This window comes from Mauremys reevesii, linkage group 12 (assembly GCF_016161935.1).
Source record: "Mauremys reevesii isolate NIE-2019 linkage group 12, ASM1616193v1, whole genome shotgun sequence".
In the NCBI taxonomy this organism is placed as follows: domain Eukaryota; kingdom Metazoa; phylum Chordata; order Testudines; family Geoemydidae; genus Mauremys; species Mauremys reevesii.
Window position 1 is genome coordinate 8,216,625 of NC_052634.1, and position 13,640 is coordinate 8,230,264.

Here is a 13,640-nt window from a genome sequence, read left to right on the forward strand (position 1 = left end):
AATTTTGACATGAAATAGTCTCATAATTTAATCGTCTATTCATTTTATATCATCAGACTCTTTTCATTAACTACTTACACGTAAGAAGCTACTTTGGTACAAACTAAATTAAACCACTTTATTTATTCAGCTGCGCAAGGAGATGCAAATGAACATACATGGAGGACACGTGATTGGGATGAGAGGGTTGTGCACTCATGAAGTATTTTATCATTTAAAATCTTCCAAGATTTTGCACAAGCCACTTGTAGGCATCCACAGACCAAGTCTGGGGTGATAGGCGTGTGGGGTGGAAAGGGGACCCTTCACAGCATGTTTGTGATCTGAGGTAAACGGATTAAAATCTAAATAAGAAACCCACCCCAAATACAGTCAGAGAGGTTTGAACTGTGAATTAATTGAAAAAATTAGCATTCAAATCTTCACACTAAAACTACTACTTTTTTTTTTTTTTAAAGACCTGCTGCCACCATAGACCATCCTGAGGTTTAAAAAAAAATTTAAAAAAATCATTCGGCCACTAAAGACTTAATGGCCACGTTTTCAAAAGTGAGGAGATTTGGTGCTCAGTATATTAGCCCAGAGTAGCCTTTGATGGTCTTTCTAAGGCATCCATCAGCATGGATCCCACATGCTATGCAAAAATTAAAGGTAGGACACAGTGTAACCTAAGCAGCAATTTTCTCACAGTTTGCATTTGTTCTGGGTGCAGACTTAAGGGATTCTTGCTTTCTTCTTTCCTCACATTTCTACTGTTCCAGTTTCTCCATTTGTGGATTGGTCCTAGGAATATATTGCCGAGGAAAGGTATTTCCAAAGAGGTGGCCCCTGTCTTTAGCCCCAGATATACCAACGTCAAGCTTCTTCTAATCTCCTTCTTGTAAGGTGCTCCTCAACTGAGGTTCCACCACTATAAACCTTCTAGCCTCAGCTTCATGACTTACATTTATCATAGCATCTTTATGCTATATCTGCCCTTACAGCAGTGTGAATGGCTTGGCATTCCTTGTGGTAGATTGGAACATCCCCATCATGTGAGTAGGGAGGTGATGTGTTGCTACCTGCCTTTGTTGGTTAATAGATGTACTGCATAAGCTTCGGTTGCTGTCACATGGCTTCTACCTTTGCTCACACAACGTAGTCTCTGAAATAATAATATTTGCCATCCTCCCCTCCAAAATGACTGTCCTGTGCAGTAAAATTTTAGATGCAGGCAATTTGAGACTGGTGGCTGTCTAAAAATATTGCACTTGCAGTTTCACGTGGATAATCAATCTTTTGCTGGTGCGGATAACACCTGCAATTTATATGGCATTTAGTTCTCTAAGTGCTTTTCAAATATTTTGTAATAAAGCCTCAGAAATTCCCTGCTTGATAGGCATGTTACCCCTATTTTATAGACAAGGAAAAGTTAATGCACAAAACGCTCCACAGCAACTTTTTGAGTGGCCTCTGATTAGAGATCATTTTTGCATACTCAGCTGTAGATATCTTGGACATAATCTGCAGAGATGCCATGCATCCATCACTCCAACTGAGTTCAGGTGGAGTTGTCAATGCTCAGGGCTTATGAAAATCAGGTACAAGATGTCTCAAGTTAGCCCTCCCCCCAACGAAGACAACCAACACCACAGACTATGATCATTTTGGCCTAAGGTATCACCATGACGCCACCCATCTAGTTTTCGAGACTCACTCGTCTTCTTAAACCATTCTTCAATTAAACCAGGATGGTGTAAGATTGTAAGTGTTAGGGGTAGAAAGCAGACTTATCCTAGCTCGGTAAAGCACCTTGCATACTTTTGGAGGCTATATAAAATAACTGTATTTAGATAATTACCACCTCACAAATGCAAAAAGCTTGCACTAGTGCAAACACAGAGGTTACTTTTGAAAGTGCACTCAGACACGGCAGTGCTAGGTGGCAGTATAAAACCCTGAGACAGAAAGGCCCAGATGTTATGTTCCATCTGCATCCAGACCCCTTTTTCAAAGGCACCAGAGTTTGGGGTGCACATGGGACGCATGCTTCATTCTCCCCCTCCCCCCCATTGCAGACATTGCGGCCTCACCGCCCTGTTAAGCCAACACACTACCCGTTCCAGCCCATGCCTTAAAAAAAAGATTTAAAAAAATCTTCAGGAGGATCGTAGCTAGGATTTCGGGGGGTGGGGTGGGGAGCGAAAAGGGCATTTGCTTCTGGGGCTGCCCTACTTCCTCTGGGTCAAGAGAGGAAGCAAAGGAGCTTAAAGAGAGAGTGTGGCTAATACACGTGACTTGCAACTTGCACCCACACTGCCGGTGCGAGCAAGCTCGGGCGGCGCTCCCCGCCCCCTTCACTGCCACACGCACGGTGCAAGGGGCACCGCGCAGCACCCGGAGCAGCGCGTGCAGACCCCGGGAGCGGCTCGCGCCAGCCCGGCGGCAGCAGCAGCGCTCAGGCAGCAGCCGCTGTTGCTCCCTCCCCGCCTCCCCCTTCCTATTGCACATTCTCTCCTGGCGGCGGCGCCCCACTTTGCAGCAGCCCCACCAGCACCCGGGAGGAGGAGGAGGAACATGGCGACAGGGAGCAGCTGTGGGGAGCTGAGGCGACCCTGCCTGGCAGCCCTGCTGCTGCTGCTGCTTGCATGGAGCCCTTATCCGGCTGCCGCCAGCACCCTGCTGCTGCACGGGGGGGCTGCACCCCGGCCTCAGGACCGGGGCTTCGCGCTGCTCCAAGGGGAAACGCTGAGCCTGGGTGACAGAGGGACGGGCAGGGCAAGCGAGAGGCTCCAGCCGCGGAGGAAGAGGAGCGCTGCGGAGCAGCAGCAGCAAGAGCCCGTTAAGGTGTATGGACAGGTGAGTAGCTTGGCAACACCCCCCGACTCCCCAGCTGCACGTTTGCTTTGCAGTGGTGCCCTCGCAGGGCCCCAGATTGCAAGTGTTCCCTGCCACAGAACGCCCGCCCCCCCCCCTTGTGAAAAGGGAGCATCGCTTGCAATTAGGGGCATGTTGTTGTGTGCACGCCTTGCCACCCCTGCTCCCAGTGGCACTGGTTCCTTGCATCACATTTCTTCTCCAATTGCAAAGGGACTTCTAGGAACGCTGTGGTTCTGTGCAGTGCGCTCCTTATATTGGGGGTTATTGAAAGCAATGCATGCAGTAATTCCGTCCCCCCCACCGGCACACACTCACTCTAAATATTTGTGCTCTTTCACCTCTTCAGCCCCCCAAAGCACCAGAACCTCCCTGTACATTCCCGGGGCTCTCCTCCCATTTTTTCAGGGAAGGTAGCCCGGGTCACGCACAGGTCCCGTTAAAGCCCAGTGACGTGATTCATTGCTCCCTGGTTGGAGAACGCAGAAGTGTTTATTTTAATATTTGGTCGCTAAAACCAAACTAAGCAGAAGGGATCATTGCATCATTCCAGTGCAAGGGAGTAAACACAGTTCTGCTTAGAATTGACTCATATTAAAATCACCCTGCTGCATGCACCCCCTTATCAAATAATTTACATTGCAACTCTGAACCGTTTTACTTGGGGGCAGCCCTGGGTGCTGCAACTGGCAGGGTAAATTATCTGCTGCCATACAGAGGTTAGGTTATCTTGTAAACAATCAGAAAGAGTGCAGGTGGCTTCTTCAGTTGGTGTGTCTTATTATCAAGTAATCAAACTTCCTCTTGAGGAGCTTCTTAAACCCCCCCCCCCCCATGTTGCTAATAAATCAATAGGGTTGGTGGATAAATTCAGGGAGATCCGTGGTAGGTTTGTGGTATTGACAATGCCAAGGTGACATTGCATTGCCCACATGTAAACAAATCAATTAAAAAAAAAATCAAATTTCAGCCTGAAAACTGTAAGTAGTTTGAAATCAACTGCACAGGCTCTGTTGTGACACAGTGCAGTGCAAATGACTTCCACTTCCGCTGAAATTGTGTCCTGTGCCATTTTGTATATTAAACATACACCTTTTGAGCAAAAAGGTGTAGGTGGCCTTCTCCTGTAGACAAGACATGGGCAGGCAGCTATAGGCTGAAAGTTTGGGTGCTGAAAGTTACTCAGCTTAGTAGGTGTCCTGAAATGACAGTTTTGAGAAACTGATGACAGATTTTGGACACAAACATTCCTCCCCTTGCAGCTTGTAGCCCACAACACTCCAACTCCTTCGCGGGCACAAAGTGCATTCGACTAGAGACTGCTTTAGTCACATGTAGCAGCAGAACTTGCAAGAGAACCTTTCGGTTTTAGTCATCCAAATGTTAGCAACAGATAAATACACAAGACCATCCCCCTCTAAAAGAGGGTAGCATCCCCTACAGAATGATCTTCCTAGAACAAGGTAGGTCCCTTCTCTGGGAACAACTAAGGGGAAAGAGGATTTCATGGGAAATCACACACTGTGCTTATGTAACTATAAATGCACATCTTGATGGGATAGAGGCATTTTATTCAGACTGAACATACATTTTAGCTGTGCTCTGTATTATGTGGATGAGTGATTTGCACTTAGTACTTCACTTATCATCCCACCCTTCTGCCATAAAAGAAATTTCATCCTAAAGCTGCATTTTGTATGAGTTTTTCAGAAGCTACCACGCAACACATTGAGGATCTGCTTTCCATCAATGCCGGAGGGGAGGGAGGGCAGGCTTGTTTCTGAATAGAGTGTTGGGAAAGATCTGTGGGGAGATGAGAAAGTGGAAGTGTTTCACTGTAGTCTCCTTTCTCCAGTTTTGATACTGAACAAGTTTCACTGCATTGGCAACAGATCGCGGAAACCCTTTTTGAGAATTGCAGGGGGTCACTTTAAGCAGGGACAGGAAAGGAGTGTTGCAATGCAGCTTGCTTGGTGCCTGCTAGAGGCAGCCCTGACTCTACCATAGCAGCTTGTCCAATTTACAGAAGTGTCGGCCTCCCTCCATTAAGTTATTCAAGCGATGGCCCTTCTGTGAACTTGGTTCTGAACCCTGCGTTAGCTAAATAGGGTTCTCAGGGGAAGTGTAACTAGCCCTCATTGAGCAATGTATTGCTTCATGCTTGGGTGTGGATTTTGCCATATAAAAGTCTCATTTTCCCACACAATCTGGCACTAAATGCCATTTCAGATCATCCCATTTTACAGATTCTTTTGCTGATATTCTGAAGGGAGAATCTGGCAAAGAAGCAAGATGTGGAGTAGGAGCTACACATCCATCCCATTTGAAATAGGGGTTATAGACTCTGGCACAGTAAAAGCTGCTTTAATGTAGAAGCAGGAAAAGAGCAGGTTGGGGAAAGGCCGCTCCGAGTTCATTTCTCCCAACGTCTGGTTTCGTTGCTCTGAAGAGAGCAGTTCCTACACATCTGAAACGATGCTTGTTGGCTTCCCTGACACTGAATTTAAGAGAGCATAATGAGGTCATTTTGGGAGAACCTGACACTGTTGCTTTTGGTACCACTGTTCTATCAATTCCCACTCAGCCTCCAGTGGCTTTCATTCAACCCCCTGAACAGCTCAGGTGGAAAGTTTTGGCAGCAGTCTGCAATGTCAGAGATGGAGTAAAACCCACCACAGTAATTCCAGTACCAACCAGACCAGGACAAATAGGAAGCAGTAGGAGTTAAACATCCAAGTTTCATTTTTTTATGCCTTTTCCTGTTGCCTTCAATTTTCAAAGAGCACTTTCCCCGGAGAACTGAGTCACTCTTGCTAACAGCATGATACACAGTTTGAGGCTTGGGTTTTAACCTCTTGTCCGTCTACTACTGCAGAACAGGCTATGAGAAATCTAAGGCCCAGGTTCCAGATATCAAAGGGAGAATGTCAGCTTGAAACTTTGTTTCAGAAAGAAGTTGCCAGTACAATCTTTTTTAAAGTGTTCTGCCCCCTGTTATTTACCCAAACAGAGGGAAACTTGCTTAGTGATTAGGCAAGGGACACTGTAGAACTGGCTACGCCTGAAGTACTGTCAAATGCACCAACTTAAAGGAATACCTCTCCCTTAGTCCCAGGTGTTTCTCGTAACAATAGCAGGAAAAGATTCAGACAGAAGGGCAATTTAAAAAAGGGTCAGCATCAACTTTAGACTCCAGTTGAGTTGGAGTACTTTGGATTGATCACGCCAAGACTGCTACAGTTAGAAAGACAAACCTACCGCCCAGCTTCTGTCCTCTATTCACAGTACCTTCTGACAGCTGCATGTCTGGCAAAATCTCATGCAGGCCCCACCCCAGCAATAAGGTCTTGCTAAGAGTTTGCTTGTCCACTGGTTCCTTTTGACTTGAACAAAAGCAGATGGGCAGCATGATTCTTGGGGGGATATATTGACTAAAAGCCCAAATGTGACAGACACATGATTTGGGGCCTTTGCTATTGGTCACATCAGCTCTCATATACCCATCTTATTGGAGAAACAAAAAGTCCAGCTCTGCGTGTCCCCCTCCCCTCCCCTCTCAGCCCTCTCCAAATAGGAGATAGAGAAGCTGAACGAAAATGCAATACTAAGCACTTCTCAGCAGTTTAGGGATCTTTACAAACCTAATCTTGGACAAATCGCTAATCCTTTGGTTTTCCCCATCTGCAACTAGGGGTCAGTACTTCCTACCTCACCAGGAATGCTGCAGCTAAGGGTTTGTAGCATCCCTGGCTCCTAGTTGGGTGTCTGCAGATCATCAGGGAGCCAGAGACAGGAAAGGAAAGACCTAACATTGGGGGCTCTATGAGACCAGGATATAGCTTACCTAGCGCTAGGTGCTCTAAGATCTATCCCTGCTCCAGAGAGCCGACAAGATCGTTTCCTGTCCTTGCTGACCTTTTCCTTTCGGCTGTCACTTGGCTTAATGTGCAAGCTTAAGAGTTATGAGGTTCCTTTTCTCTCCCACTGCAATAAGCGACAGTTCCCTGCATGGTTTCCAGTAGCCAGTTTGCAGAAGCACGGAGCACACGTAACTTGAGCTTAACTTAGGGTGACCAGATGTCCCAATTTTATAGGGACAGTCCTGATATTTGGTGCTTTTGCTTATATAGTCACTTATTACCCCCCACATCCTGTCTTGATTTTTCACATTTGCTCTCTGGTCACCCCAGCTTAACTCAGTGGCAGTGGCAGGTGCTCAGCGCCTCTGGAAGTCAGGCCCTGCGTCTGAGACGTATGACATATTTAACATAGTGCCGTGCTCCAAGTCAGATTATCGGGGGCCTTATGTCTTCCCTTTGCGCCCCTTTTCGCCTTCTGTCTCTTGCTTATTCTAAGGCATCAGCCACTTTGTTAGCGCTAGACTCAGGAGACTCAGTTTCAAGATGAGTGGTTTTTGCTCACAGGCGCAGTTGAGACGAACCAACACAGCGCAACCCTGGGTTCCACTCAGAGCTCCATGCAGCCTGGCAAGCTCTGCCTACAGGTCTGAAGACTGCTCTTTCTACGCCTCCACTGCTGGGGGCGCATCAGCTACTTGGGTGCCTGTGGCTAGCCCCCTCTCTGCTGAAGGCATCATCAAGTGGTTGGACTCAAGACATAAGTTGTTAATTTGCCCATAGCTGCTCCTTTCCTAACAATTCCAGTGCTTTTAACTTTTGCTTCCTTAAATCTGTAGCACCCCTACACCCAGAAAATCCTGAGAGAGCCATTCACAGCTGTCACAGATCTCTGTTGGCATCCAGAGCACATTCCAGCCATCTGAAATAAACTTCCCAGGACACCCCAGATGTGAATTGCATGCTCTGTAAGAGAAATTCCGTTCCTACTGTGTATTATTGTGTGTGCAGGGGGGAGAACAGGGAGATCCCCACTGTCATTGCTTACCTCTTCTCTGGACTAGCTTCACCACCATGGAAGTCAGTATCTGAATCTGCTTCGTGCTGTAGCCAGGTTGGAAGAGGAACCGATGAACCAGCACAAGTGAGATCTCAATGGCTGTCTCCCAACTCTGATGGAAACAAAGAAATGGACATGTTATCTAGTGGAATTTCTACAGCCTTGCTCCTAGTTTAAAGTGATGAAGCTGTGTGTAAAGATTTGACCCTTGGTTCACACACAGACCTCTCTCATCCAGGCCTCATCTCCTGCCTCAGTTTTTGCAGCCTCCTCCGCAGTGGCTTCTGACACCCATGCCATCCTCCCCACTCCAGTTCAGTCAAAATAGAGCAGTTAAAAGTATCTATCTTTCTCACCCACCCCACGTTAAACCCCTTTGGAAACCAACCACTGGCTTTCTCCACCACATTAAGTTCAGACTCTTGCTATTGGTGTCAAGGCCCTGTGTAATTCTGCCCCTTAAAGATGACCTTACTACATCCCATGTGTTAGTGCTCCAACCCTCTTGACTCTGCCAACAACAGCAGCCTCTATTCCTACTCCAGGGCTATGCATGGAGCATCAGCCCCAAAGGGCTCTGCAAAGCCCTTTAGCATTTACGTTGAAAGATAGGCCTATCGTCTCCGTAACCTTTCCTCTTACTGCACGTTCTTTGGGGGACTGTCTCTTCCTTGTGTTTGCATAATTCCTAGTGCACTGAGCCCTACTGCAATCTGCATGGAGTAGGTCCCTACAAAAACTAAATCTGGGGCTTAAAGGTGCTAGTTTGCCGAGGCAGGTGAGAAATCATTCGAGCCCCCCTACCCCACATCCAAAAAAAAAAAATCCAGCTGGTTTTTTAAAGAGTATTTTTAGCTGGGTTCTATGGCACCCTCGTCCATTGCAAAGAACTGTCAGAAAGATCAGATTGATACGTTTTATCCCTGTTTTTACAAGGGGTGGGGGGATGGAACAGAGGTAAAGTAACTTGATGGCTATGCCACAATTCAGCTGCAGAGCTAGGGTTAGATTTTAGGAGTCCCAGGCTGGTACCCCGTGCTCAGTCTGCTTTGCTGTATTTTGTTTTGTTTTCAGTTTGATCCCATTTGAGGATTGTCAGATCACATTTTGTTAAATTTTTTAGGGGGGAAATAGCCCAGCAGCTGTGGGAACAAATCTTTTCTGGGAAGCGATCTTATTGTGAGGAGATTCGGTGATGTGGGCAGAGAACATTCTATTTTTGAAGAGTATAGAAATCTGCTTGGCAGGGAAAATTCCATCTAACTCTGTGACTGCAGAAATCAATTTCACTACATTTGAAATGAACCATACTTAATTTTGACCTAATTTGCCAGCACATCAGTTATGGTCCTTCCAAGAACAGAGTTTAACCTTCTAGTGTCCAGCTTCTGTGCTCTGTGTTTGTTGGAGTCTAGTACAAATGATAATTTAACAACTCTTGAGCATTAGGCCGCCAGTCTGCATGGATTGTCAAAGTGACTTTTGTATGGTTCAGACAAGCTCACGTGTAGCAATACAGAAAGTCAGCCAAAAGCTCCCTTTTTCTCCCATTCATTCCCCAAAATCATAGCGGTACCCAGCTGATAGAAATCAGTTAACAAAAGTGTCCAGTATCATCCCCCACACCCTGCGTACAGATGGTGCAATAAAGGCACAAAGAATTGAAGTGATTTACACAAGGGCACATAAGAACGAGCACTCTGGTTCAGACCCATGGGCCATCTAGCCCAATATCATGTCTCCGACAGCAGCCAGAACCAAAGCTTCAGGGGGAGTGTATAGAACAGGGCAATTCTGCAGAGATCTATCCCCATCTTCCCCTCCTGGCTGCTGGTGGGTTAGGGTCAGCTCGAGCATGGGGTTACATCCCTGACCATCTTGGCTAATAGCCATTGGCGGACCTATCCTCCATGAACTTACCTAGTTCTTTTTTTAATCCATTTACACTTTTGGCCCTCAACATCCCATGGCAACTATTTCCACAGATTAATTGTGCGTTGTGTGAAGAAATACTTCTTGCTTGTTTTAAACTTGCTGCCTAGTAACTTCATGATGTTATCCCTGATTTCAGTATTGTGCAAAGGGAAAATAAATGGGGTAAATAGCACTCAGGAGACCAGGGGCAAAGACAGGACTGCAACTCAAGTCTATTAAGTCCTAGTCCATAGATCTATCCACTTGGCAACACTGCCTCTTATGAACTGGACCATACCATTGCAGCCAGTGCTGTTAACGTTCTGCATTTACATTCTATCCTCACCAGTAGGATTTTGGTGGGAAGAGGTGGCCTTATCTCTGCTTCAGATGCTTGCTTCATGCTGAAACTTGGCAAGCGAGATATTTACTTGGGAACAGTGTTCGGTCACAGTGTTTCTACTGTTCCAGTTAAAGCAGGTGGGGAGAAGTATTCAAGGTTTCATTGTATTTTTGTTATGCAACAGCAGGTTTCAGTGTTTATCGTTTGCCTGGCATTTGGGCAAATTCTGCTCTTATTTATACTGGGGTAAGTCTGCAGTAATGCTGGTGCAATCAGTGGCGTTACTCTAGTTGCACAGTTTGACCCTGTGTCCTTCAGCCGGAGCACTTAGTAAAACATTGAGCTACAAGCCTAACAGAGCGGTCACAGCCCCCTAGTGTGGTGGCTGTTACATCTAATGCTTTCCATGGAGCCATCTCTAGAATGCACTGACATCAGCAGAGCCTTAACTTTCCCTGCTCCCATAACTGAAGCCCAGTTATGTTCCCTGGGATTGCACCAACTCCCTCTCTGCTCCTGGAGACTCTTGCTGAGTAACTGCAGGCCCCAGGAGCCTTGCTTCAGTTTGGGGGAGCTGAGCTCCCATCTGCTGAGCTGGATAATCCTATATCCAGATTATCCTAACCTTTGTCAAAGCCCAACGTTTCAGATGTCCACACACCTTAAAAAAGGGTTGGTAGGGAAGGTTTCTTGACAGCAGAGACGTTAGGAGCAAGGAGAAAACAAGTGACTTCACTGTAAAAGGATTAGGCTAGCCTGACAGTTCTTTGAAATGAATCATCCATGTTTCATATTCAGGCACTAGTGTTTTCAACCCAAGTGCCACAAGAAGTGATGCACACTGGCAGGGATAGAAACAGATGCTTGGAAGCAAAGCAGAAGGTACAGTGATGGAGGTGATGAGGAATGTGACATGCACAGGAACTAGCATGGAGACTACATTATAGTTCTCACTCCATCTTAATTCATCCACTGTGCTAAGGTGCTGCAGAACTCTCAGGAGTGAACAGGAGGAAAAGGGGGTGTGGTATTTACCTACCAGACTTAATGTATGACTTGCATTTAAAAACAAGAAGAGGGTTAGGATGGCCTTGCCTTAAAGCCCCATTGCTTTTGTCAATACATGTCATAGCATAGTTTCACTCCTGACCCATTAGAGAGGAGCACACAGGGAAATTGCACAACATTCTTAAAAGGCTGTTTTTAGTAATGAGAACTTCACTTTTTAAAGCATTAACTTGTTTCCTACAAAGTTTTCTCTTGGGATTCACCAGTCAAGTTTGAGATATCTTGGGTAACTGCTTAAATATTTGAGTATAATAGAGTGAATATTCCTGTTACGATGCTGAGAGTATTTTTAAAGGGACATAGAAATCTTGTCAGTTGACAGCTGGAAGTCTAGTCAGTTTCAGATATTGCACTTGCCCCCGCCTAAAACCACAGTCTGCTTTTGCATGTTTCTCTCCTGCTGTTGGCTTATCAAAGGTCCACCAAGATGGTAAACAAGGAGAGAACTCTACAGAGTATTGCCAAAGAACTTAAGTAAATAAACAGAAGAGAACTTATTTTTTTAAATCTGAGACTACTTCACACCAATGATTTTAGGTGACGGTCTCCCTTTAACTTGAATGTAAGCAGCTGTCAGCTTTTTGAATGACTGTTTTTGTTGCATTGTTTTGAAGTCTAGGAATAACAAAGTTTAAATTCCACATTTTAGAAGAGCTACATACAAGGAAGGGAGAAGATGATCAAATACTTAGACGCACTTTTGTGGAATGCCAGTTTCTGACATGCATAGCAGCAACCTCCATGTGCGTTTCTCTCAGAATTTTCATTAATAAAGTTGCCTGGGGGAGGGAGGTGGGGTTTGGGGCCATGCTGTTTGCTGATTCATAGCAGAATGAATTCACTGATGCAGATTTAGCTGATTGGCTCATTAAGAATAACTTTAATGGCAAGTATTTGGCCATTACATTTGTATGTTTTTAAGTATTCTTATGCTTGATGTTTGTAATTCTTTTTTTAAATTGAGTTACTGGCTCAGTCATGGCCTGGAGAAATTCTCTATAGCATTAGGAGGAGGTACAAGCTATTGAGTCCTGCTGCTGAGAGCCTTAGCAAAGGGGCCGGTCAGTGCTAGCTGTGGTTGGGACACCTGCCCTCAAACTACGTTAAGGGCATCAGTTTCAGAACTGCACTGGTTTCATTAGACCAGTACCGACTGGACACACTGGTTCAGGCTGCCCAGCACCCATACAAAATTGCACCCATTTAACATTGATATAAAAATGACATTTTAGTTAGATAGGTACAACTGTGTGCACAGAGCAGGCCTCACAACAGCTTCACAGTCTGGTATTAACTTATAAGCATATGAAATGTGTTTAAACAGCAGTGTTTTTGTAGTTGTTGGCAGTACTAAAATTAATTAACAAATATAAAGGCTTGAATCACTGAAAACCTTCTCCCAATCGCTGAGCCATTCTACAGGGCAAGCTAAATAGATCAGAATCTGGCTTTACTCATCTATGGAGATATCTGCATTAGGATGCTGGATGCCAGAGGCTGCACTGGAAATGTAGAGAATATTACCTCTTTCACAGAAGGAAACAAAATGCAAGAGGAGTAAGATGCCCAGTAGCTGTTTCCCCAGGCTATTCTGTTGGTCTTCATTAGCAATTACTTGTTTGTAAATCTGCATAGGACAGTGCTTGTAGATGGAGCTGCTGGGGTGGACATCTTGTTGCTTCAGCTAAGCAGCCCTTCCAGTAAAGAGGAAACACTTAAATAGAAGAAGAAAAAAAAAAGAAAGTAAAAAAGCTGGAAGAGACCCAGTAGCTAAATGCTGAACTACAAATACAGGAAAATCTTCACTGCATTTTGACTTGATTTTTCCCTTCTGAACTTTTCAGTAGCTTCTTATAGGGACAACAATTAGAATTTTATGCAGATTTCATACCTACTTAATCACTTGGCAAATACCAAAACACATCCCCATTAAGTGGAATTGATGCAAATACTGTCTTGATTAAACAGCAGACTTTGCCATTCTCTCTCATTAGGCTAAATCAGTTCCTGGGGAGATTTCCCCAATTAAGCAGAGCACTGTGCACTCTGGCATGTGGGGAGTTGCCAACATTTAAAAAGGTTTTTAAGGGAGGCACCCCGGGGCCAGGAGAGTTACAGTGTTTATGTTATTCCAGAACCTAACCTTCCTTTTCACTTCACTTTACATAAAACATTCAGGTGATAAGCATCAGACATTACCAACCTGGGGCATAACTCAGACCAGCAAACTGAAGAAATAAGGCTCAAAGTCCCATTACTAATCCTCACAGCTATTCAGTTCCTAGTACCTCTGTTTCTCCGATCATAAGACTATACAGCAACAGACAGGAGTCTCTCCATGGAGGATTTGGAATAATAAAAGCAGAGGCAGAAAGAACTCCTAATCCTGGATCAGTGCTACACAGAAAACTCACAGGAAACTTGGGAGTGAAAAAGGGAAAGCCCTTTTGCTAGATTCCCTACTTAATAGCTCAAGGAGCCTACATGCTAACTAACCCCCCTAAAACTCTTACTACCCTACTCAGCTGCATGGACCTTCTTG

At 45.2% G+C, this 13,640-nt stretch overlaps 1 protein-coding gene and 1 long non-coding RNA gene across 7 annotated transcripts in view; one reads left to right on the forward strand and one right to left on the reverse strand.

Moving 5' to 3' along the window:
- The first annotated feature begins 2,454 nt into the window (after positions 1-2,454).
- Positions 2,455-13,640, forward strand: part of SORL1 (sortilin related receptor 1) — a 91,595-nt gene continuing 80,409 nt past the window's right edge. For all 4 annotated transcript variants that reach the window (XM_039496808.1, XM_039496809.1, XM_039496811.1 and 1 more), the window contains exon 1: positions 2,455-2,838. In XM_039496808.1, the coding sequence (XP_039352742.1) occupies positions 2,557-2,838 (282 nt within the window). In that variant the 5' untranslated portion in view covers positions 2,455-2,556. The remainder of the gene's footprint in view (positions 2,839-13,640) is intronic.
- On the reverse strand, positions 3,725-13,632 carry LOC120375853. 3 transcript variants are annotated; one of them, XR_005586838.1, is made up of 4 exons: positions 13,302-13,632; positions 12,623-12,812; positions 7,762-7,885; positions 3,725-4,055 (listed from the first exon to the last, which is right to left on the reverse strand). It is a non-coding gene; the product is annotated as an uncharacterized LOC120375853 (long non-coding RNA). The 3 variants fall into 3 exon arrangements; XR_005586836.1 differs by lacking the exon at positions 3,725-4,055 and adding an exon at positions 4,072-4,659; XR_005586837.1 differs by lacking the exon at positions 3,725-4,055 and adding an exon at positions 5,197-5,353.